Here is a 25067-nt window from a genome sequence, read left to right as displayed (position 1 = left end):
GCTATGGTCAGTGCTCATACCTAAGACTCAGTAATGAAGACGGAGATGTTCACTGTGCCTTAGTCATCAGGAAATCAAGAGTGACTCCCACGAAACTTACAACGATTCCTAGGTTAGAGCTCACAGCCGCAGTTTTATCTGTAAAGGTCAGCAATGTGCTGAAAGAGGAGCTTGGATATGCTAATGTTCAAGAATTCTTCTGGACTGACTCCAAGGTAGTGCTAGGGTATATAAATAATGAAGCACGGCGATTCCATACATTTGTAGCTAACAGGGTGCAAAAGATTCACCTCAGCACAACCCCTCAGCAATGGAGATATGTCCCTACTACTGAAAACCCGGCAGACCATGCTTCAAGGGGGTTAACTGTCAGTGAACTGCTGTCCTCCAACTGGTTCACAGGACCCAAGTTTTTGTGGGAGAAAGACATGCTCCTTTCATCAGATGTAATCCCAGAGCTACCCATCGGAGACCCAGAAATCAAAGTGGTTCATACCCTAAACACGGAAGCTGCAGAGCACCTAAGCATGATAGATCGCTTGTCCAACTTTTCTTCTTGGTCGAAAGCTATACAAGCAGTTGCACGAATCCTCAGACGAATCAACAAAGACAAAACTAACAGCTTAACTACTGTGACTGAACATGAAAATGCACAACGTGTCATAATCAAGGCTCTGCAGGGACAGGTCTATCAAAGTGAGCTGAAGAGAATAAGCAAAGGAACCTCTCTGCCATCTTATCATGAATTGCACTCTCTTGATGCCTTTCTAGATACGGATGGTGTGCTCAAGGTGGGAGGGAGACTTCGTGACTCCTCCCTTCCTAATTCATTCAAACACCCTGCAATTCTTCCTAAAAACCACCCCATCACAAAAATGATCATTTCTCACTACCATGAAAAGGTCCACCATCAAGGCAAAGGTTTTACAATAAATGAGATTAGATCTAATGGCTTTTGGATTCCAGGCATCAATAGGACTGTAGTATCGTTTGTTCACAAGTGCATTACCTGTAGGAAGCAAAGAAGACCTATAGAGGAGCAGAAAATGGCAGATCTTCCACCAGAGCGGTGTGAACCATCACCACCATTTACTTATTGTGGAATGGACTGTTTTGGTCCCTTTCTGACAAAGCAAAATCGGAGCATCCACAAAAGGTATGGTCTCCTATTTACCTGTTTCTGCTCTCGTGCTGTTCACCTAGAAATGCTTACAGACATGTCAACAGATGCTTTTATCAATGGTCTGCGCTGTTTTATTGCCATAAGAGGAACAGTACGTCAGATCAAGTCTGATCAAGGAAGCAATTTCGTGGGGGCCAAAAATGAACTGAAGAAAGCTCTGAATGAAATTGACACAGAAAGACTGGCTGCTTTTCTTGCACAGGAGCAGTGTGACTTCTCTATGAATGCACCCCACTCAAGTCATGCTGGTGGAGTATGGGAGCGGCAGATCAGGACGATAAGAGCTGTCCTAAATAATACACTTTCACTCTCCTCAGGTAGACTGGATGACTCTTCTTTACGGGCATTCTTTTGTGAGGCAATGGCAATTGTAAACAGTCACCCCTTAACTGTTGACAACCACAGTGATCCAAATAGCTTGGAGCCCCTCACTCCTAATCACTTGCTTACCTTAAAGCGCACTACACCTCTGCCTCCACCAGGCACATTCGTCAAGGAAGATGTGTATGCACGGAAAAGGTGGCGACATGTTCAATACCTGATAGAGCAGTTTTGGTGTCGCTGGCGAAAAGAATATCTTGCAAACATTGCAACTAGGCAGCGCTGGCATGTACCAAGAAGGAATTTGCAGATTGGCGACATAGTGTTGGTGAAAGATGACAACTTGCCAAGAAATGAGTGGCGACTGGGTAGGATCTTGGAAACCACTATTGACAAGATGGGCTAGTAAGGAGAGTTAAAATACAACTTGGTGATCGGACATTAAGTAAAAACGGTGAGCGCCTCAGCACGCCATCTATAGTTGAGCGCCCCATTCAGAAGCTTGTACAGGGTTCCCGCGGGTCCTTAAAAAGTCTTAAAATGTCTTAAATTTAAATATCATTAATTAAGGTCTTATATTGTCTTAAATTTACCGTAAATTTGCTGTAGGTATAACATTTTCGGATGGTGAGTTTAATGCCGATGGGAAAAACACAGTGGTAAAGCATCTAATAGTGTGTATTTGATTGATTAACTTTGTACAAAGAAGGTGTAGAAAATGAGAGCCCCCGCGCATAAGCATTTTACGGTACGTTTGCGACAGACGCCTGACGTCGGGCGGCGTGACATTTCGCGGTTGTCGAGGTGAGCGGTGATGTATGTAAAGATGGGAAAGTGCAAATTTAACGACAAATGGATGGAAAAGGATGTATTTAGGATGTGGCTGGCACCAGCCAAAAACAAAAATGAGGCAATGTGCAAATTCTGCAAAAAAACTTTTTCTTTAGGCACCATGGGGGTCAAAGCCGTCGAGTCGCACATGAAGGGAGGAAAGCACCTGCAGTATATGGCCGCAGCTAATAGCAAGCCCGGGCTAATCCCTGCATTGTTTGCAGCTCCACCTAATGTTGCAAGTTCAGACGCCACCTCTCAGTCGACTATTAAAAGCTTTGTTTCACCGCCAGAGACCCAGAAGGCAGAGGTAATGTGGGTTCTCCATACCGTAATGAGGCACAATTCATTTAAATCTAATGAGGAGATAAGTGAAGTCTTTGCTGCCATGTTCCCCGATTCCCAGCTTGCAAAGTCATTCAGCTGTGGTGAAAATAAAACTGCATATATCGCCAAATATGGCATTGCTTCGTTCATCAAGAAGGAGCTATCGCGCAGCGTTAGTGAGAAGCCGTATGTTATCATGTTTGACGAAAGCATGAATAAAACGACAAAGAATAAACAAATGGACCTTCATTTGCGGTTCTGGACTACTGATGATGAGACGGGCACACACCATGTCATCTCCCGCTACTATAGGTCGGAGTTTATGGGTCACTCGAGAGCCGAGGACATGTTGGGACATTTCAGTGTAAGTAACTTTACGACTGTGTTTGAAATTGTATACCATTGTTCTATTCGCAACACGTTAGCTCAGAGTTTAAGGGGTGTAACTGTTGGTAGATTTTGTTGAAATATGGCGTTTTGTGATTTTTTTTGGGTTGTTCAGACTGTTGGGCAAATCTAGCTAACAGCTGGTAACGTCGGCTGTCACTTGTTGCTATAGCAACTGTAAACATTCACCTAAGAGCTATAAAGAGTTCATTTGCAAAAATCTCCATTTTTATTATTAAATATGTATTTTTTTATTGATAGTGCGTTCAATGCACAATAACACATGACTTATGAATTAAATTGAATTTGAAAAACCTTGTTTTTTTGCGAATCTGCAAAGCACAATAAAAAGCAAGCTTTTTCATCAATAACAAATGGATTTTATCTGTTTTGCAAATTAACTCTTTAAGATGCAGAATCAAGCCATGTTGTAAGTACAGAATAGAATTGTTGTATTTTAGCACAGAATACATGATTTTACCAGTTAGTGAACCTGTAGAAATAATAATACACACACAATTATTTTAATGTGTATGATGTATGACTGTATGTATATATAAGCAAGAAATCGTTAAAATAACAAATAGTAGCAAAAAAATACTTGTGATTATCACAATTAAGATGTCAGGTGTTTTGATGGATGTTTTTTGATCTCTGCTATATAAGCTGTTATTTTTATTATTATTATTATTATTATTAGTAGTAGTAGTAGTAGTAGTAGTAGTAGTAGTATCATCCTTACACTAATGGAACCATTTTTTAATCTAATGTGGATTACCTGGCACATTGAATTTATAACCCCTTCCACCCCTTATATGTGCAGGAAGGTACAAAAGAGCTGAATCTGAACAACATGCTCTCACTCTCGATGGATGGGCCCAGTGTTAATTGGAGGTTTGTTGAACTCTTACAAGAGGAACACAGAGAGCAGTGTGGTGGAGCCCAACTACAAATAATTGGAAGTTGTGGCCTTCACACAATGCACAACTCATTCAAGAACGGCTTCACGGTTTGGCAAGTTGAAAAAGTTCTGAAAGCCCTGCACTACCTGTTTCATTATGCACCTGCAAGGAGGGAAGACTTTGTGTTATTGACCAAGTGTGATAGATTTCCTCTGCCATTTTGTGGACATCGCTGGCTGGAAAACCTTCCAGCAGTTGAGAGAGCCATTGAAATTTGGCCATATATTGTCTCCTATGTGGATCAGGTCAAAGCCAAGAAGCTCCCCAATCCAAGGTCATCATCGTATGACACCATCGCAGAAGCACGGATGGATCCCATTATCCTGGCAAAGTTGCACTTCTTCATGAGTATCTCAAGAACTTTTCAGCCATTTCTCACCAAGTACCAGACAGATGCCCCGATGATTCCCTTCTTAGGCAGAGATTTGGAGGATCTAATCAGGGTAGGCCTAATGACAGCTGAAAATGTATTAAAGGTTTAGTCATTTAAGCATCGTTACTTACAGAGGATATGAAAGATAAAACAAAGTAATGCATTTTCAGCATGTTGATGTTTGTAGAATATATTGTAAATACAGTAATACTTATTCAGATTTTGATTATAATAATAATTACTATGCCTGTGCTATTCTGTTTTCAGAGCCTTCTCAGGCGGTTTATAAAGCGAGATGTTCAGGTTGATGTTTCCCCAGTAAATCTGGTCAAGCTTGATGTGACAGACCAAAAATTTTGGGTCAGTCCAAAGCAAGTGGACATTGGCTTGGGAGCCACAGCTGCCCTCAAGGTACCATTTATTATCTTGGATGACTTCAACAATGTGCTACATCAGCTGCAAGTAATTTGACTACTTAAGTATTTATTCTAAAACAACCAATAGATTAGATTAAGATTAGACATCAAGCAGTTGACTTATTCACAGGATTTGTAAAATGTTGTGTAGTGTAAGTTACACATAGGGAGAGTTTATTTGATGTTTCAGGTGACACATGACTTTTGTGCATTTGTCAGGGCATGTCAGGCAGTCAGGGTGGAAGTGAGCGTGATGTGTTACAGTTCATGCGAGACAGCCAGAGTGCTCTGTCAAAAATTTGTCAGAACATTCTATTGAAGTGCCCACTGAAGTACCCCACTGTCCGAAATATGCTGTGCCTGGACCCCCAAAAGATGCACACTGAACCAGACATGTGCTTGAAAAAAATGAAGGCCCTCGTCATGAAATTTGTGCAGGACAAGAAGTTGTCAGGAGGAGTCACAGCGGGTAACATCTGTAGACATATTAGAAATAAGAACAGTTACCTATGGTTTAGCAAAGGGAGTCTTTAGGCACCTTCTTTAAACCAGTGGTTTTAAAAGTGAACTCCAGGGGAATCATTTATTCTCACTATAATTCCATCAATAAATCACACAGTGACAGAATGTATGACAATTTTGGTCATAGGATTCATACACTTTTTGTAATAAGACCTCTAAAAGCAAAAATCTTAAAAGATGGGGATTTGTGGTCTAATTTGTGCCAGTTTCGGGGTCCTTGACCTGAGAAAGCTTGAGAACCACTGCTCTAAATGTTATTGCATCTCTCCCTTCAATGTCGTTGACTAAGACAATATCTTATTTCAGTAAATAGCCATATTTTAGATGTCAAGTTATACTAGCCTATTACTTGCATCTTTTTAGTTGTATTTTATTTTATTGGAAATATAGCCTAGTAGGAGTTGTAACACATGTCTGTAGGCCTAATAAATGTTCTTGGACTTCAAATATAGTTGGAAATCTGAGATTCATTTTCCAGAGTATATTGAATATAAATCTCTTGTGATTTCCACAAAATATAATTTTAACTGGAAAATATACAAATGTGTTTGTCTTTATGTAAATGCAGGTGATAAGATTGCACAACAGTTTCAGAAGTTCCTGTTTAATGAGGCCAGAGGAGAGGAATTCATGGTCTTCAGTGCATTGGATGGGACATTGCGAGTTGACAGCTTCCTGCATAAGGCCATGAATGGATATGCAGAACTTTGGAGCTTTGTGGAAAAGCTACTGCTTCTGTCCCATGGACAAGCCACTGTGGAGCGTGGATTCTCCATAAACAAGGAGGTGGAGATGTGCAATATGAACGAGGACACTATAGTCTCACAGAGACTGATCTGCGACTATGTGAGGATGTGTGGTGGAGTGGTCAAAGTGCCACTAACTAAAGAGCTGCTAAATGAATGTGCAACTTCACGCAACCGGTATAGGATCTTCTTGGAAGATGAGAGGAAGAAAAAGGAAAAGGCAAAACAGATGAACAAGAGAAAAGGGGCTGAAAATGAGCTTGAACAGCTACGCAAGAAAAGAAGAACAATCTTAACTGTGTGTGACTGTTACGACCTGTAGCGATCTAGGGGTGACAGGGGATGCAACATTATAATACTTAAAATAATTAAATAACAACAAGGAAAACAATCTATCCAAAGCACACTATTTATTTGTTGAATTCAGAATCAAAACGAAAACCACAACAAAAAGAAAACCAGCTCTAAGCAAACTCTGTAAAGAAAAGAACAAAAACGATTAGACCAATAACCGATAAAGTATATAACAATACACAACAATCTTAACCTAAAGAAACACACAATCTCTATCAAACAGAGACCGCTTCCAACTTCAAACACACACGCTCGAACAAAGCACAGCGTGCAAACGACACGCCCGCTCTCCTTCCGGTCCTCACTTTCCAGCCTTTTATACGCTGGCAAATAATGCCGGTACCTGAAACACACACACACACATACAACAAACACACTAGAATGTCCCCAGTCGTAACAGTGACACTCTAGAGAAGGAGGCAGATAGCCTTGCAGAGAAGGCTGAGAATACAGCTGGGACCAAGATGGCAGAGCTCATCACTAAATCCAACACCATGAGAAAAAGATGCAAGGACAAGAGAGGGGAGTTGATGGACCTAGACCATGAAATTGAGAAGAGAGTGGCAGAGCTATGCTACATGTCTTGAAGAGAATTTTGACCTCTTGAATTTGACCTGTTCATTGGTTTCTCTCTAAGATTCATGTGATAACATTTTGTGTTGTTTTGCAAACAAGCTGTTTTGAGGACTTTTTTTTAGCTTATATTTACAACGCAGTATGCTTTACGTGTTATTTTATAATTCTGTATGGTTTCTACATGCAAGTCAGTGTGTTGTTTAATGTAATGCAGCTTATGTATCTTATGCTGGCTCTGTTCTGCATCACAATGGAACAAAATTGAAAAGATTGTTGATAACAATTAAGTTTTTATTTCCAATGTGGGAGACAATAAATTGAATATTTTCTACCAAATAATTTTTTATGACATTTTTGGGTCTTAAATTATATGTATTGAGGTTTAAAATGTCTTAAAAAGCCTTAAATTTTACTTTTAAAATGGTGCAAGAACCCTGATTGAGTACTGTATTTCTGATGATGATTAATTTATTAGCTACACAGATGTATTAACATTTAGTGAATAAGCATGAGCACTTGTGTAAAGGACACTTAAAGTTGCATTTTCATCTTTCATTACTCACATTGAATTGTCAGTAATCTTTTCTCTGTGGATGTACTAGAGATAGTTAATACTTAAATGGGTATTTACCTGTTTGAATTTTGTAGGTTGTTCTCTAGCTGTATAGCTGAATACTCGACCTTTAGTGAGGACAGCATAATGACAAAGTTCCAGAGGGGAAGAAGAGGCTGGGTGAATCCAAAGTGAATGGAATACTAAGTAAGTATCTTTTAGCTTTCTCATTTCATACTGAAGCAACCTTAGATGTACACAGTGTGGGTAGTGGTCATTACATTGTGGTCAGTATAGCCAGTATAGCAGTGCTGTGGACAGATGTGTTGCAGACTCTTAGTACTCATTTATAAAGCCAATCACTGTACATACGTTCATTTTATTTTCTACTGCAGCTTATACCATGATCTGTGGTAAACTGCACGGATGGGAACCAGTTGAGAAAGCCAAACTGAAGAAATCTGTTATCAACAAATGTCGTATCAGGTCCAAGTCAAAGCCTTTATGAAGGAAGGGAAGAAAAGGACTTGAGGTGCTGTTTTTGGATACAGAAAGCTCTTTGTCTTTACTACCCACCCTGTTTTGTGTCCCTGATCCATCCAGCATTTGTTTATTTTGAGTTAAATTAAGACAAAGTTCTACAGTTTGTCTCAAATAAATCCTGTTGTTGTGAAATTCAAAACTTTTGACATTAGTTGTATTAGATTAACTTCTGATTAGACGTGTTGTACTTGTATTAGGTCATTTTATCTAGAGACAGTTTTATTCCTTAATTAAAAAAATGCATTAACCAAGTAATAATGCTTGAATCAAGCACGACTATCTTTCATAGGAACCAGACACTTTCATTAGGTAAAATTACTTAAAACTAGTTAAAACCATCATAAAATGATATGACATATACTGACTGATATATATCTGAAGTGTTTATATGGTGTCAATAACTCAGTTGCTTTAGATTCTATCTGATTTATTATTGTAAGTTGTTTTGTTGGGAATATTGTGTTACTACTACTGTCAGCTGTATAACCCATTTATCTGTTGTATAATGATTGCAGTCCCACACTACATACTGCATTCTTAAATATTTGCTACTGTTCAGTTGTATTCAGTTGTACATTGAAGTTTCAGCACCTGAAATTGTACTTCAGCTGTTATTTCTGCACTTTGTAATTTTTTACTATGCAAAATGATTTCTGTTCAAGAATTAAAGGTAAAACTGATTGGACAGTTGTTTGTGTTGATTGAATTGAATGTGTTTAATTAGGGTTACAAAGCTTTAGTTCTTAACTTCTGAATGATTTTGCTAACTTAAAAAAAAAAGAATTGTTAAATAAAACTAATATGATATACATAGACAGATAGAACTTTATTAATCCCGATGGAAATTGTTTCGTTACAGCAGCAAAACACAGAACTCTACACAGAACTCTACACATATTACACAACCATAGAATATAGAAAAAAAAAACAGTAAGGGAGGGATATACAGGGGCACCGCTATATACAAATATGGAGTAAAAAACAGTATACTGTATCAATAAAGTATCCAAATACATATTTATTATTACCATTATATATACCACTACCATTATCACCACTATTATCAACATTATTACCATTACTATCACTAGATTATTAATAACAATAATAATAATGACAATAACAAAATGTGACAGCAAATTTGGGGTCTAGAAAATAAAGTGACTTCAGTGAATAAGTGGTTTACGATCAAGGAAAAACAGCCCTAATCAGTCCAACAACATTAGATCTGGCTGCCTCGACTGTGAAGAGACTCGTTGTAGAGTCTGATGGCGGTGGGTAAAAAAGATCATTAAAGATTTTATGGATTTTACTGTTTTTCAAAAGAAAGGAACCAGATCCTGAACCAACCCCTATTTCTAAGATTAGGCTACAAAGGAGCAAAAATCAAAGACATTAAAGACATTTTATATGAACAACAAAACCTTTAAAGTGGATTAAAGAAATTAAGAGATTGTTACTCAAATAATGTAACTCAATTCATAATGTAATAATACAGACCCTGTAGCGGTGGTCTTGCTAAAAACATCAAGAAACAGTCATTGGATGAAAGCCTGGGTTGTTCTCAAACATACCACATTTGTAAAAATCTAATCTCTCTATACAGGCTCATTGTGGAGGCAAATTGGTGGTTAGGTGGGCGGGTCTAAACTGCTGTAGGCTGAATGAGCAGAGATAAACTAATGAAGGCTGAACGAACGTACCACAATACAAATAACTATTTCTGTGAAAGAATCAAATCCCCTCTGAAACCATCCACACGTATCTAAGTTCTGCTGTATTATTCCTCACCATGTGCTGGTTTCACTTTTAAACTTGTGTTTTACAGCTCAGGAGAAATCATGGGAGAATCAGCTTCTCCAGGAGCAACAACTTATGGCTTAATGTACTAAACAGCCTAGGAACACCAAACAACTCTCAGTTATTACTGCTCATAAGCGCTCGCTACTGCTGAAATGACCAACCTGTGGTTCAAAAGGAAAATTTTTTTAATAAAGATTTTGCTTATAATAGACTTGGGAAGAAAGAAGTTTAAGGTGAAAATGATCACATTTACCATTTTGTAATGTAATTTTCTCTTTAACGTTTTTAAATATTCAGTTTGTCATTTATTTAATTAAGTTTTAATATCTGAATCCATTTAGATGATAAATATTTAAGAAAAGAAGAAATCAGGAAAGGGGGTAAATACTTTCTCACAGCACTGAATAAATGGTGATTAATAAATTGAAAAAGAAAATCTTCATAAATGTATCACTGCCTCACAGATTCTAAAATCACTCAAACAGTTTAATGTTACACTTTCATGTAAATTTTACAGTTAATTTGTTAAATCTGACAGTTTTACTTCTGATCCATAATAAAGATTAAACCCCAGGTAGAGGGGCTGAGTGAACGTGGTCTGAACTCTTTGGAGGAGCTTCATTGTATCAGAGACGCTGTAGAAGGACAGAGTTCCTGCTTCATAATCCACATATACTCCTATTCTAGAGGAACTCGGCATTATGGGAATTTCAGACTTTTTGTTATTGTGCCAGAATGAAAAACTGGATGAAGAACAGAACAAACTCCAGGACTGATCATTATATCCAAACACACACTTATCATTACGTCCCTTCCTGCTGATGCTTTTATATGACACTGCTACACAATTATTCCCACTCAGCTCAACCTCCCAGTAACAGCGTCCACTCACACTCTCTCTACACACAACCTGGTAGTAATAATCAAATCTATCTCTATGATCAGGATACAGCTGTAATCTTCTACTGCAGGTCACCACGTTGTTCTCCTCAGACAGACGGAGGTTTTTATTTACTGTGTTTGGATCCAGTGTGAACCGACAAAAATCTGGAGAGCAAATACAAAATAAACCAATTAACATAGAAGAGAGAGAGAGAGAGAGTATGTGTGTGTACAGTGTGTGTGTGTGTGTGTGTGTGTGTGAGAGAGAGAGAGAGAGAGAGAGAGAGAGAGCAATTGTACATATGTCTAATTGTGTGCATGTAAGAGATGATAGTGTAACTCTATACAGTTACACAAGATACAGTGTAACACTATTCAACACCAAACACACAAAGTGACACAAAAACTGCACAGACACTGCAGAGACATACAAAGACACAGAGACGCCACTAAAACACATAAGAATACTACACACGTGGACTACTGCACAAACACAAATGCTACTCAAACACTACACAAACACATGTGCGTACTGGGGGGTGCAAATACTTTTTCACTGCACTGTGTATGTGTGCTTGTGAGAAACTTACATTGTAGAAAATCTTCTCTGATTTCAGGTTCAGGAGGTGAAGTAATCCAGACTTTCTTCACTGCAGAAAGATTAACAGTACAATCACTAATCACAGTAAATATATATTTACACCAGAAATTGTCGCAGGTAAAGCCAGTAGACGTTTTCCATGTTCTCCCAATGTTTGTCTAAAGTGAACTTAATTCTGAGTTACTGACCAAGTGTGAGTGTATTTCATTAAACTCTAGACTCACTGTGACCATGACCAGTACTGGGTTAATAAGTAAATGAATGATGTTGTTAGCTGTAAAATGTTCATGTTGGTGGATTTGATTGTTTTGTTTGATGTTTGAGTACCGAAGCATTTTGGAGACAATGGAACACTGAGGGCTTGAACTCACCTTCATCTGGTATCTTCTCACACTGCTCTTTCCAGAATTCTTCTACTTTCTCTCTCAGCTGAGATACAGACTTTGTAACATCATCAAATGAGAGGAAAGGACTGATTGTGATGGCAGCTGATTCTGCAGATCCAGCAGGAGCCAAGAGAGACTGAAAATCCTACATCCAGACAGAAAATGTTCACAGAGAAACAACAAGATGATGATAAATTACAAATGATTCAACTAATAAACTAATAAACTTGTGCCTGTAAAACTGTTGAAAATAGTTGATACAAGGACAATTTTACACTACTATGAAGATTGTAAAATGTTCCAAAAACATCTTAAACAGATAATCCAGCTGTGTTTGGGTATAAAAGAAGCATTCAGGTACAGGCCAGTTTTTTTGAACAACGACTCTAAAAATGCGTTATTAAATAATCCTACAGTTTAAACACAACATTCTTCATTCAGCAACACCAGCCCTGTTATTTCACTACCTGTCCACTAGAGGCACCATTACCTAAATATTCAACATAATATTTTATTGTCTGCATCACGTGTTTTCTGTTTGTCCTTGTTTTTTTTAAAGCCAGACCCTAAAACAATTGTTCAGGTTCCCGTAAGTCTGAATTTTCAGATAAAAATATTGTGGACTATGTATGCATTGTGTTAAACAAGGTCAAAGTCGTTCCTTGGTGGTCCTTAGCCCGTCGACGGGCCAGGAATTTTTATTATTGTGTTTCTCTGTATACTGTTACACCGTCAAAATATAATCGCTGCTAAACAAGGTACCTTTTGATAGCTTAAAATCTCTACTTTTTAGCAACGTAAACATTGAGCTTATTTTGTTTATAAGTTCTTTTAAAAACACAAAATAATTGTAGGTCTGATAAATTTCTGCCAGAAGTACAGCGTTTATATTTTGTAATATTATACTGCGGTACTTACATTAAAACCGACAGCATTTATACCAAACAAGCCAGTACAATCTCACCATCACATTTCTGCTGTTTGTTTTACTTCAAATACATCAGCATAAAAAATATCCCGAAAAAGTTTCATATCAGATAAAGCTGTGCCATCAATGCACAGCATGCAATGCATCAAAGCACTCAGTAAACAACACCACCGCGATAAATTTATATGAAACAAAAGCATGAGAGCTAAACCAGCACATACAGTGTATCACAAAAGTGAGTACACCCCTCACATTTCTGCAAATATTTCATTATATCTTTTCATGGGACAACACTATAGACATGAAACTTGGATATAACTTAGAGTAGTCAGTGTACAGCTTGTATAGCAGTGTAGATTTACTGTCTTCTGAAAATAACTCAACACACAGCCATTAATGTCTAAATAGCTGGCAACATAAGTGAGTACACCCCACAGTGAACATGTCCAAATTGTGGCCAAATGTGTCGTTGTCCCTCCCTGGTGTCATGTGTCAAGGTCCCAGGTGTAAATGGGGAGCAGGGCTGTTAAATTTGGTGTTTTGGGTACAATTCTCTCATACTGGCCACTGGATATTCAACATGGCACCTCATGGCAAAGAACTCTCTGAGGATGTGAGAAATAGAATTGTTGCTCTTCACAAAGATGGCCTGGGCTATAAGAAGATTGCTAACACCCTGAAACTAAGCTACAGCATGGTGGCCAAGGTCATACAGCAGTTTTCCAGGACAGGTTCCACTCGGAACAGGCTTCACCAGGGTCGACCAAAGAAGTTGAGTCCACGTGTTCGGCGTCATATCCAGAGGTTGGCTTTAAAAAATAGACACATGAGTTGTCTGACGCACAAGAAAGCCAGCAAACAGTTTGCTGAAAACAAGCAGTCCAAGAACATGAATTACTGGAATGGCCTGTGGTCTGACGACACCAAGATAAACTTGTTTGGCTCAGATGGTGTCCAGCATGTGTGGCGGCGCCCTGGTGAGAAGTACCAAGACAACTGTATCTTGCCTACAGTCAAGCATGGTGGTGGTAGCATCATGGTCTTGGGCTGCATGAGTGTTGCTGGCACTGGGGAGCTGCAGTTCATTGAGGGAAACATGAATTCCAACATGTACTGTGACATTCTGAAACAGAGCATGATCCCCTCCCTTCGAAAACTGGGCCTCATGGCAGTTTTCCAACAAGATAACGACCCCAAACACAACCTCCAAGATGACAACTGCCTTGCTGAGGAAGCTGAAGGTAAAGGTGATGGACTAAACCCAATTGAGCACCTGTGGCACATCCTCAAGTGGAAGGTGGAGGAGTTCAAGGTGTCTAACATCCACCAGCTCCGTGATTTCATCATGGAGGAGTGGAAGAGGATTCCAGTAGCAACCAGTGCAGCTCTGGTGAATTCCATGCCCAGGAGGGTTAAGGCAGTGCTGGATAATAATGGTGGTCACACAAAATATTGACAATTTGGGCACAATTTGGACATGTTCACTGTGGGGTGTACTCACTTATGTTGCCAGCCATTTAGACATTAATGGCTGTGTGTTGAGTTATTTTCAAAAGACAGTAAATCTACACTGCTATACAAGCTGTACACTGACTACTCTAAGTTATATCCAAGTTTTATTTCTATAGTGTTGTCCCATGAAAAAATATAATAAAATATTTGCAGAAATGTGAGGGGTGTACTCACTTTTGTGATACACTGTACCTGGATCTTTTATCTTCAATCTGAGTCCAAATTTATGTTCATTAGTCCTTCCATTCGAGATAAAATCCACTTTTTGTAAATGTTTACAAACACCGGTGGCCATTTTGGATTGTGGCAAGGACCTTTTATAACTTTATAAGTCAATTACACGCGAATATCGGCTCGTTTTGTAATGAGAAAGCACTCACAGCACTCAAAAACCCCCCTCTAACTGATACTGCTCAGTGTTTAGCTGTTAGGTTGCGCAATACCGTTACAGCCAATGTAGAGACAGTATTCATCACAGCACAAAATACTTGTTTTTCATTGGAGAAATGCAAAAATATTAGCATATTTTGCTTTTGATTGGAGGACCAGCTTATATCCCGCCCATCTTTTTGCATTTAGCCTCTCGGATTAGTCTAAACAGCTGTACTTCACCAGCCGTCACCATGGATACAGATTACGCACGCTGGAATGTGAGCTTTTGAATCAGTAAGTGAGTCATTCTTCGCTCTTAGGGCTGATAATAGAGTGTGATTCGATTTAAACGACTCAGGTCGTGAACAGTTCAAAAGGCTGCCTGTATCATGTTACAAATGTATCAGTTTATGTGTGTGTGTGCGCGCTGGGTGAAGGGATTGGGACTGGCTGCCTGTGAGATAGTTCATCACTCCAAAAAACACTCAAATGTTATAAATAATGACTTTATAAAGTATAAATAATGCATTTTACACATTTTATCTGCAGTATAATCTGTTTATTCTGAGTTTTGAGAGATTTGGAGAGCAGCGGAGTGTGATGCCACTCCGGGTGCAATAACTCGAGATCAGAATGAGTTATAGGCCTAAGATTTGGGCTGGTGACAGAAAACCCCTTTGGCTACAACTCTATAGTGTTGTATAGGTGGTCTGCAGACCTGCAGTCCTACTTATACTCACTGAAACTTTGGATTTTCAAAAAAAATGTAAAAAGCGCCTACATTTTGGGGGGGTTTTGTCATCATTTGATCATTGTAACATAACATCATGGCATTTGGCTGTGTTTTTCTGATACTTTAAAGGGTTTTCTATAACACTGACGTATAATTTTTGTGTTATCTTATAAACTTTCTGAATGAGAAGCCTTAGAAACTAGGTATGTCTTTCAGGCGAAAAATGCACAAAAATAGGCTGGACTGCCAAGGGGTTTTAAATAAGACTTTAAAAGAGTTGCTGCTATTTCGATTTATTTTTGATTGAGAAAAGTCAGGATGGCTTGCACATCTGTGTGGTTTTAGAGGTCTAAATTTGTTGGCCTTTAATTTATTTAATTTAGTTTTGGAATCATTATAATAAATGCACAGCAGCACCTACAATTTAATCCCTCATCGACAGCCAAGTCAAAACACTTCACCAGAAGATCAACAGATTATAAAGACTCAACTGTAGACACTTTTAATAGAACTGCATTCACTTCCTTCTCAGGTTCATTTATTCAACCACTGGATTTATACCATTCCAATACATGCTCAGATACCAGCGGCCTCTTTCCCCTTTGGCTGGCAACCAATCAGATTTTCTTTCAGTTAGAGATTAAATAGTGTGGCTCCCCACCAAAAAACTCAGCCCTGTTATTTCTCCACCTGTCCATCTGAGACCGCCATCAATGTTCAGTCTAATCTCTCATTATCTGAAATCAATCAGTAAGTTCTCACTATTTCTTATCTTTTTGATGCTACTGTCGTCAAGTTTTGTCACATTCTGAACATATTTTATTACTCTGACTGGTGCAGCAATAATATAATTATATAAAATGTTTAAGATTTTATTTATGGTAATTTTTACATCCTCCAAATTTATGTTGCTGTCATCTGTGTAAGCACACATATAATAATAAAATCACCCACCTCTCTACCACTGTAATTTTTAGTTCTGTTACCTGGAGGAAATGGAAGGAATCCTCTGTGTGTGAAAGCTGTTCCAGTTCAGCATCTTTCCTCTTCAGCTCTGCAATCTGCTGCTCCACCTGCTTCAGGGCTTTTTCAGCTTGACTTACTTCTGCTGTCTCTCGATCTCTGATCAGATCTTTTAGCTCGGAGCATCTTCTGTTAATTGAGTTGATTAGTTCAGTACAGATCCTCTCAATGTTCTCCACTGCTGTCTGTGCAGAACACTGTTAGAAGATTCAGAAAGAGGATACGTTTCTCACTCAGATATTTAGAAATAAAAATGAAGTCAGAAGACATTTGAAACAAGTTAAGGGTCTAATCGTAGAGAAGCCCAGGTGTATTAACACCTTAGAGCTCAAGTTTAGACCATTACAAGAGACTGACAATAATAAAAAAGTGACACTGTTATGGTCATTGTTGTGATGTGGATAATTTGCAGGACAATGTGGTTCAGTGGCTCTTTTTCTGTTCTGGCCATCTTGTAAACTTTCTTAATGGTTGTCATCTTCCCCCATGAGATTTTCAGCAGGTTTCTGATGCACTCATTCTCAAAATCCTGAATGTGTTTTTCTTCCTCTTTCTTCAGTGTCCATCCTTCACATTCATATGTACCTACTGGTCAGACTAAGACTTTCATCACTCATAGCTTGGTGGCCATTCTTGACTTTATCATCACATTCTGCAGTATTTGATACTCTACTTCCCAAATATAAGAAAGAGTTCCAGTCTTCCACCTTCCACTTTAAACTCCAGCACTTCTTCAGTGTTCATCATCACTTTAGTTTTTACTGCATTTGTCAGCATTTCAGATTTTCAATACAACAGACTTGCTTCTGTATGTCCTTAATTCAAAATGATATGTGTGGATTAAATCTAATAAACCCTAAAAACACCATATATACTGTAAAATGTGCTGTTGGTAGCATACTGTTACAGAAATTCTTTTAAATATCAGGAAACAGCAGCCTGGCCAGGACTGGGAAATTCAATGTAGTGATCTTCTCAAGTCTTTACCAGAAATCTTATACAGTCATTAATGTTTAAGCATTTTAAGCCAAAGCAACAATCAATAATCTTTTTAGGTGGCTCAGTCATCTCAAGTCAAAATCTGAGCTCATCACCCTTATAATTATTAGCACAACCTCAGAATTGCTGTACAGCATCAATCACCAAATAACCAGGCAGAATTTAAAGATTTTTTAAATTCATGAACAAAAATGCTCCATCACTTCCAAAGTTACCGAAATATAAAATATCACATTATTAATGGAGATTGATTTAATGGAGCAGAGTCGGACTGATCCTGAGAGCTTTTTGTTTATAAAATTTACCTTGTGAGACTCCACAGTGTTTATCAGCTCACAAAGTTCCTTTTCTCTGTTCTGGATTTTCTCCTGGAATTTTCTCTGGATCTCCAGCAGCTGCTTCTACACAGAAAAACAATTCAGAATTTACTTGTATTTGTTATGAGGAGAGAGGAGGTGGACCCAGAATGTAGAGAACCAAATGATAATTTTATTAAATAAATAATACTAAACATAAACTGAGCAAAAACAAGAACAAAAAACAAATTGGGTGAACCCCGATTGACGCCGCTAACGTCGCAGGCTATTGAGAAAAAGGGGAAAATAAAACACAAGGACGCAGTTGAGTGGAGCCACGAACTCCGGTTGCTGGAGTGTGAGGCGGTTGCGCTCTCCACTGTGCCAATTCAATACTCAAGAACACAGGACACTACGCGCTTATGAAGTGCGGTATGGGTTATGCGCCGGATTGATAAAATCCGGGGAAAACGAAACCAAAAATTCGCCGCCGAGCGGTTCTGAGAAATCAGATCGGTCCAAAAACAAAACGAAACCGCAATACGCTGCTGTGCGGTTTGGGAACCCAGATCAGAGCAGTCACCAGACACGGATTGCGGTCTCTGGGAGAAGTCGATCTGTAGGAAAAAAAAAAAGGAGAATACGTTAGGCACGGCGTGATTCGAACCGGCGATGTGGGGTTCCAGGGCAATGGCTTTATCCGCTAGGCTACGCCAATCTGGGCACAACTGTGTGAACAGCCACCTAAGAGAGCCGCGTTGCTGTGCGAAGTCACACCAACTTTCCCTGAAACAGAGAGGAGAAAACCAAAAGGTCCCTAGCAACCTCAGCCTTACATCCTACGAGCCTGACCGCCCTTATGGCGCCCAGGTTCACCGGCTTTCCCTACAAAGGTGCTAGCTGGCGTAGTGACCAGCAAAACAAACAAAAGGTGCAACAACCTGCGTCTGTGCGATGCCTGCTTAAATAGGCGAGGCGCAGTTGCAGGTTGTCAGCCCTAATTAGCAGGCTTCCTATATGAGGCCTTTGTTTGAGGCGTTCTGTAATTCCTGCGACGACAGGAACTGGAGGTAAGATCACCAGCCGCCGCAGGAACCCTAATAGTATTGTGTATGAGCACCACATAAACAACATCAGTGTAAATGCTAATGAGTTGTGTAATATTTTTACCTGTTTCTCAGTTCTTTCTGCTGCAGCTGATATTGTATCATGTCCTTTATGATCATCCATGATACACATCAGGCAGATACACTGCTGATCAGTACGACAGTAAACCTCCAGAAGTTTATTATGCTGAGAGCAGATCTGATCCTGGAGTCGTCTGGAGGCTTTAACCAGCTTGTGATTCTTATAAGAAGGAATTCGATAGTGAGGCTGAAGGTGAGTTTCACAAAAAGAGGCCAAACACACCAGACAGGATTTAATAGCTTTGCATTTTCTCTCTGTACAGTGATCACAATCCACATCTTCAGGTCCAGCAGGAAGTGGAACTTGGGATTCTCTCTGCTTCAGGTTCTCTACAACGTTTGCCAGAATAATGTTTTTACTCACTTCAGGTCTTGGAGTGAAGGTTTGTCTACACTGTGGACAGCTGTACGTTCCCTTATCATCCTCCTGATCCCAGCAGTTATTAATACACACCATACAGAAACTGTGCCCACAGTGTGTAGTTACTGGATTCTTCAGTGTTTCCAGACAGACTGAACAACTGAACTCGTCCTGAGTTACTGAAATTCTGGACTCCATTTTTCTACACGTAAACAGAAACACCAGTAAACACAGCAAGTTATTTACATCAGCTCAGACTTTCTGGTTTAGTTTGTGAGCATCATGTTCAAAACAAGTGTGTTTAAATCAAATTAACAATTTGAACTACATAAAGTAACAATACACAGTAATGTACAGAAGTGTGGAAATGTATAAACTCACCTGCGTTCATCAACTTCAATTATCAACAAAACTACAAACACAGACACGGAACAGATCCACACTCAAACAGAACAGGGTCATATCAGTTTCACTTTCATTTCTGCTGAACTAAAGGAGAGAGAGAGAGAGAGAGAGAGAGAACAACAGCGTAAGGTTTTTTTTTTATAGCACCTGGTCAGGGTCACGGTGGGTCCTTCTTTACTTGTTAACACTGAATGTAAATCAGGAAAACATGCTGCACAATTATTTGAAGGTAACCAATTATCATTCAGTTTTGTTTTAAATAATATACACATATACTTTTTATTCATCATCCTGCAACTGTTTCACATGTCTTTTCATTTAAATAAATATTTTATAGGAGAGATGCTGCACTTACCCGTCCCGCTCGTACAACAGGAAATTATAATGTAAATATTACAAAAAATAAATAATAAAACTTTGCAACAACTGCCTTGGACATTAGCTTTAATGAAGAAAAAGACACTGGATCAGTCAGATCCACTTCTACTAGCACAACACACACTAACACACTACCACCATGTCAGTGTCACTGCAGTGCTAAGAATGATCCACCACCTAAATAATACCTGCTCTGTGGTGGTTGAAGAACAGGGTAAAAGGGGGCTAACAAGGTACGCAGAGAAACAGATGGACTACAGACAGTAATTGTAGAACTACAAAGTGCTTCTATATGTTTTTTTATTAGGATTTTAACATCATGTTTAACACTTTGGTTATATTCATGACAGGAACGGTAGTTACTCATTACACTAGATTTATCTGTTCACAAGGTTATATCCAACACAATCATGGACAATTTTGTATCTCCAATTCACATCACTTGCAAGTCTTTGGACTGTGGGAGTCCACCGGAGCATACGGAGGAAACCCATGCAGACACAGGGAGAACATGCAAACTCCACACAGAAAGGACCTGGACCGCCCCACCTGGGGATCAAACCCAAGACCTTCTTGCTGTGACGCGACAGTGCTACCCACTTAGCCACTATAAGCAAGTGGAGCTGATAAAATAGATAGTGTAGAAACAAGGAGGTGGTTTTAATGTTATGGCTGACCGGTGTATATATTAGATTAATACTAAATTATATTATTCTGGGTTATCTGAGTATATTTATACAATAAAAATAATTAAAATACATTCTACATGCTTTGATAATAATTTGCTGGTACAGCTTTTCATGAAATACAGTAGTGTTAAAAAAATAGCAGTGATTTTAAAAAAGTGAATAAAGCACAAATTCATTATAATCTTTATAATTATAATCAATTTAACTTTTATTTTCATAAATGCAAATGCACTGAAAATACTACACTTTCAATTCTAAATCAAAACATTAACAACATTTAGCCAGTTTGTGTTAATCCTTTACAAAAGGTAAAAAAAAGAATATTAGGCTGTTAAAAAAAAATAGCAGTGCCAGCATTTTTCTTTAAAAACTCAAAAAAATTATCTATAAACTGAAAAAAATGTTTGAGGTTTCACTTTACTTTAAATTACTGAACTAATATTTAGTGGCAGAACAATTGTTTCCGAGATCTGTGTTACATGGAGTCAACCAATTTCTGGCACCTCTGAACAGGTATTCCAGTCCAGGATGATCAGACATTCCACAGTTCTTCTGCAATTTTGGGTTTTGCCTAAAAAAAAAACGCGTTTCAGATGTCAGAACATAAGTTCTCTATGGGATTGAAGTCAGGGGATTGGGCTGGCCACTCTATTACCTCAATCTTGTTTGTCTGTAACCAAGATGTTTTGGGTCATTGTCATGTTAAAACACCCATTTTAAGGACATTTCTTCTTTGACATAGTGCAACATGATCTCCTCAAGTATTCTAATATATTCAAACTGATCCATGATCCCTCGTATGCCATAAATAGGCGTAACACCATGGTATGAGAAACATCCCCATATCATCATTTTGTACCACCATGCTTTACTGTCTTCACAGTGAACTTTGGCTTGAATTCAGTGCTCGAGGGTCGTCTGACATACTGTCTACGGCCACTAGACTCAGAAAGAACAATTTTGCTTTCACCAGTCCACAAAATGTTGAGCCATTTTTCTTTGGGCCAGTCAATGTGTTCCTTGGTAAATTTGAACCCATTCAGGACACGTCTTTTTCTTAACAGTGGGACTTTGCAAGAAGTTTTTGCTGGTAAATTGGCTTCACTTAATCATCTTCTGTACTCACTGGTAACTTCAGATGTTCCTTGATCTTTCTGGAGGTGATCATTGGCTGAGTATTTGCCATTTTGGCTATTCTTTGATCTTTTCAAACAGTAGTTCCATGCTTCCTTCTGCATCTTTCAGGTTTTGGTTTTCACTTCAAGGCAATTGAGATCATTTTTGCTGAGCAGCCAATAATTTGCTGCACTTCACTGTATGTTTTTTCCCTCTACAATCAACTTTTACCCAGTATTTCAAAAGGAAATGTGCTTTGACCAACGTGTGCAACATTTGCCACCCTCCTACATTAAATAAGGGCCAAAATTGACACCCGTTCTTCTGCAGAATGAATGACTTCACCAATTAAACTCCTCACTGTTATGAGTAGCGGAGAGGGAGGACCCAAGACGCGGAGATAAGAGAAAATAAAGGTTCTTTATTTAATAAATGAAAACAAACCAAGGAATAACATAAAACAATTCGGGGACCCTGAACGCTGCCGAAGACTCTGGCTCTGAAAAGAAAAGAGAAACAAAACCGGAAACAACTTGTACTGGAAGCGAGCCGCGAACCCTGGTCTCTGGCACGCTGTCCCAAGACTGTAGCGCCTCGCTACGGCAAGGCTGCAGAAAGTAATAGTGCCGGCGCTAAAACGAGGCACCGCGCTCAGCCAAGCTCGGGGAAAAAAAACCCACGAGGCAAAACCAAAACAGAGGAATGGAACACAGGTTCAAAAGGCTCGACGGTGCTGTCACCAGCGCAGCTGGGAAGTGACCGTATAATATAACTAGTTCGCAATAAAGTAGCGAACTCCGGACGCGAACCCTGGTCGGGGCGCGGCTCACAAGGGAAGCGCCAGTAGCGCTACAAAGGTCCCCGAGCCGGTAAGCGCTATAAAGCACGGGGAAGCGAATACCCCGGCATTAGCTTTAGCCGAAAGCTAGACGGCAAGAGCCGGAAAGAAAAATCCAGCGTTTGGACTGCACCCAGTCGCACCAGCCAATCTACCAAAACTGATCTAGTACCTCGGGCCTCCTGACCCTACTCCTCCAACCGCCTACGGCGCCTGGAGGTACCCACTAGACTAAAGGAAAGAAAAAGCGGCTGGAGCAATGCAGCCAAACGCCGGGATGAGAACAAAAGGTGCGACGCCGGCACACTGGCGACGCCCACTTATATAGTAAGCGCGCAGGTGCCGGTCGTACGCCCTAATCAGCGGGCTTCCTATATGAAGCCACGCTGCTCTTTGTTCTGTAATGTCTGCGACGCCGAGGACAGGTGGTAAGTCCGTCAGACGCCGCAGACCCCCTAACACTCACTGCTATTATTTTGAACAACCCCCTTTAAATCAATGCTTTGATTACTCAGAATGAGCGGCATGCATGTCCTAATTATTGGTTTTTTTTTGTTTTCATTACTCTACTACACTTTCAAGTAAATTATTTGCTATGTAGAAATAGCATTTCTACTAAAAACAGTGATTTATCAGGTTAATGGTGTTGGACTGCTATTTTTGAACACCACTGTAGGATACAATATTTGAAGCTTCAAGAAATTACATCGACTATCCTCTTTAGTAACAATCAAACTGTCAAACAACTATGAAACTGACAGTCACCCCAGAAATCATGGTGGTAGTATAATAACATCATATTAACATTGCCAAAATTCTACTCCACCCTCCAAAAAACCCTCCTGTTGAGCCTAGGGCAAAATGCTTTTCAGAACAAAGTACATGCCAAGACATGCTAGAAAAATTAAATGAGGTGTGATTCAGACTCTGCAGTGCTGAGATCATGGTGGGAGTATGATTTCGGCAGGCGTCATAATAACACTACCCCCTTCTACTCCCTTCCCCCAATACCCCCCCCCCCATTTAATTTAGAGACATATGCTTTATATGGTGTAACCCACAAACAAAGATAAGCCACCAGAATGAATTTATTACTTAGTTGCACCCTAGAGCTGAGAGGGCATAATTTTGACAGGTTTAAAATACTTCTTCAGACTAGGTAAACCTGCTGACATTTCCACCCATATTAATCTGATACGTATGATTATTATATCTAATTGAAATAATCATTACTACAATTGTTGTTATAGTACCATGTTTATAGCCAACTTTTTTTAATGAAGTACAGTGTACCCTGATTTCTAGATTTGTCTTAGCTATGAAAGCAGTGAAAGTCTGAGAGAAAAAGTAAGTTCCGGCTGCAGTGTCAGGTTGTCAGATGTGATCTTTGTTATTGCTCCAGACGAGTATTAAAGCTGTGTTCTCATTATATTTATCGATATGACTGAAAGGCATTCAGTCCTAGACTTTTCAAGGGCTGCGCAACAACAATCGTCTTTATTTCGTTATATTAAACTAATCTATCAGTATGGGAGTATTTATTTTGCTTTAGATCCTGATGTGGTGTTTAATGTGAAGGAAAATTAAATTTAAAGCATTATACACCGATCAGCCATAACATTAAAACCACCTCCTTGTTTCTACACTCACTGTCCATTTTATCAGCTCCACTTACCATATAGAAGCACTTTGTAGTTCTACAATTACTGACTGTAGTCCATCTGTTTCTCTACATGCTTTGTTAGCCCCCTTTCATGCTGTAGGTATGAGTTTGAGTGGATCATTCTCAGCACTGCAGTGACACTGACATGGTGGTGGTGTGTTAGTGTGTGTTGTGCTGGCATGAGTAGATAAGACACAGCAGCACTGCTGCAGTTTTTAAACACCGTGTCCACTCACTGTCCACGCTATTAGACACTCCTACCTAGTTGGTCCACCCTGTAGATGTAAAGTAGAGACGATCGCTCATCTATTGCTGCTGTTTGAGTCGGTCATCTTCTAGACCTTCATCAGTGATCACAGGATGCTGCCCACGGGGCGCTGTTGGCTGGATATGAAAGTGACAGTGAGGTGTTTAAAAACTTAATCAGCGCTGCTGTGTCTTATCCACTCATACTAGCACAACACACACTAACACACCACCACCATGTCGAAAGAAACTCAAATGTCAGGTGAATGTCCAATATAAAACTAACTTTACCGCGGTTTCACTATACACAGGCACAGTCATGCTGGTACAGAAAAGAGTGAATAAATTTTACACTTCTGAATTAAATGGGTGCTGCTAAAACACCTGAACTAAGGACTAATTATGCAAGTCATTTTAGTCGACAGTTAATCAATACACAGATCAGCCATAACAATAAAACCACATACTGAAACCTGTAGTGTTAACAGTAATCCATACAGCACCTGCTAATCTCAGTAATACAAAGGATTTTGAATTTGATTTAATGACACACAC

At 39.3% G+C, this 25067-nt stretch overlaps 2 protein-coding genes across 3 annotated transcripts; one reads left to right on the top strand and one right to left on the bottom strand.

Annotated features, from left to right (window-relative positions):
- The first annotated feature begins 2103 nt into the window (after nt 1-2103).
- LOC134326630 (uncharacterized) lies at nt 2104-8369 on the top strand. 2 transcript variants are annotated; one of them, XM_063008796.1, is made up of 5 exons: nt 2104-3026; nt 3873-4454; nt 4652-4795; nt 7647-7758; nt 7947-8369. In XM_063008796.1, exons 1-4 carry the CDS (start codon nt 2319-2321, stop codon nt 7656-7658), a joined length of 1446 nt encoding a protein of 481 aa, XP_062864866.1. In that variant the 5' UTR covers nt 2104-2318; the 3' UTR covers nt 7659-7758; nt 7947-8369. The 2 variants fall into 2 exon arrangements, with proteins under 2 accessions (XP_062864866.1, XP_062864865.1); XM_063008795.1 differs by lacking the exons at nt 7647-7758; nt 7947-8369 and adding an exon at nt 5891-7226.
- A 2045-nt stretch (nt 8370-10414) lies between these two features.
- LOC134326257 (tripartite motif-containing protein 16-like) lies at nt 10415-19375 on the bottom strand. The gene is made up of 6 exons (XM_063008426.1): nt 18800-19375; nt 17639-17734; nt 16298-16531; nt 11752-11911; nt 11370-11429; nt 10415-10944 (listed from the first exon to the last, which is right to left on the bottom strand). The coding sequence occupies exons 1-6, from the start codon at nt 19373-19375 to the stop codon at nt 10415-10417; spliced, it is 1656 nt and encodes a 551-aa protein (XP_062864496.1).
- Nucleotides 19376-25067: the final 5692 nt, after the last annotated feature.

Source organism: Trichomycterus rosablanca, chromosome 14, assembly GCF_030014385.1.
Source record: "Trichomycterus rosablanca isolate fTriRos1 chromosome 14, fTriRos1.hap1, whole genome shotgun sequence".
NCBI classification, from domain to species: domain Eukaryota; kingdom Metazoa; phylum Chordata; class Actinopteri; order Siluriformes; family Trichomycteridae; genus Trichomycterus; species Trichomycterus rosablanca.
The sequence above is the reverse complement of the archived record's forward strand: the minus strand, read 5'-3'. Positions and strand labels throughout refer to the sequence as shown.

Bases quoted from the DNA above. Each gene is read 5' to 3' on its own strand.
- LOC134326630 (XM_063008795.1), top strand. From the start codon at position 2,319: ATGTATGTAAAGATGGGAAAGTGCAAATTTAACGACAAATGGATGGAA. The intron at 3,027-3,872 runs GTAAGTAACTTT...TTATATGTGCAG, and splicing joins ACATGTTGGGACATTTCAGT to GAAGGTACAAAAGAGCTGAA. The intron at 4,796-5,890 runs GTACCATTTATT...ATGTAAATGCAG, and splicing joins GAGCCACAGCTGCCCTCAAG to GTGATAAGATTGCACAACAG.
- LOC134326257 (XM_063008426.1), bottom strand. From the start codon at position 19,375: ATGGAGTCCAGAATTTCAGTAACTCAGGACGAGTTCAGTTGTTCAGTC. The intron at 17,735-18,799 runs GTAAAAATATTA...TTTTCTGTGTAG, and splicing joins CAGAAAGAACTGAGAAACAG to AAGCAGCTGCTGGAGATCCA. The intron at 16,532-17,638 runs GTAAATTTTATA...ATCTTCTAACAG, and splicing joins ACACTGTGGAGTCTCACAAG to TGTTCTGCACAGACAGCAGT.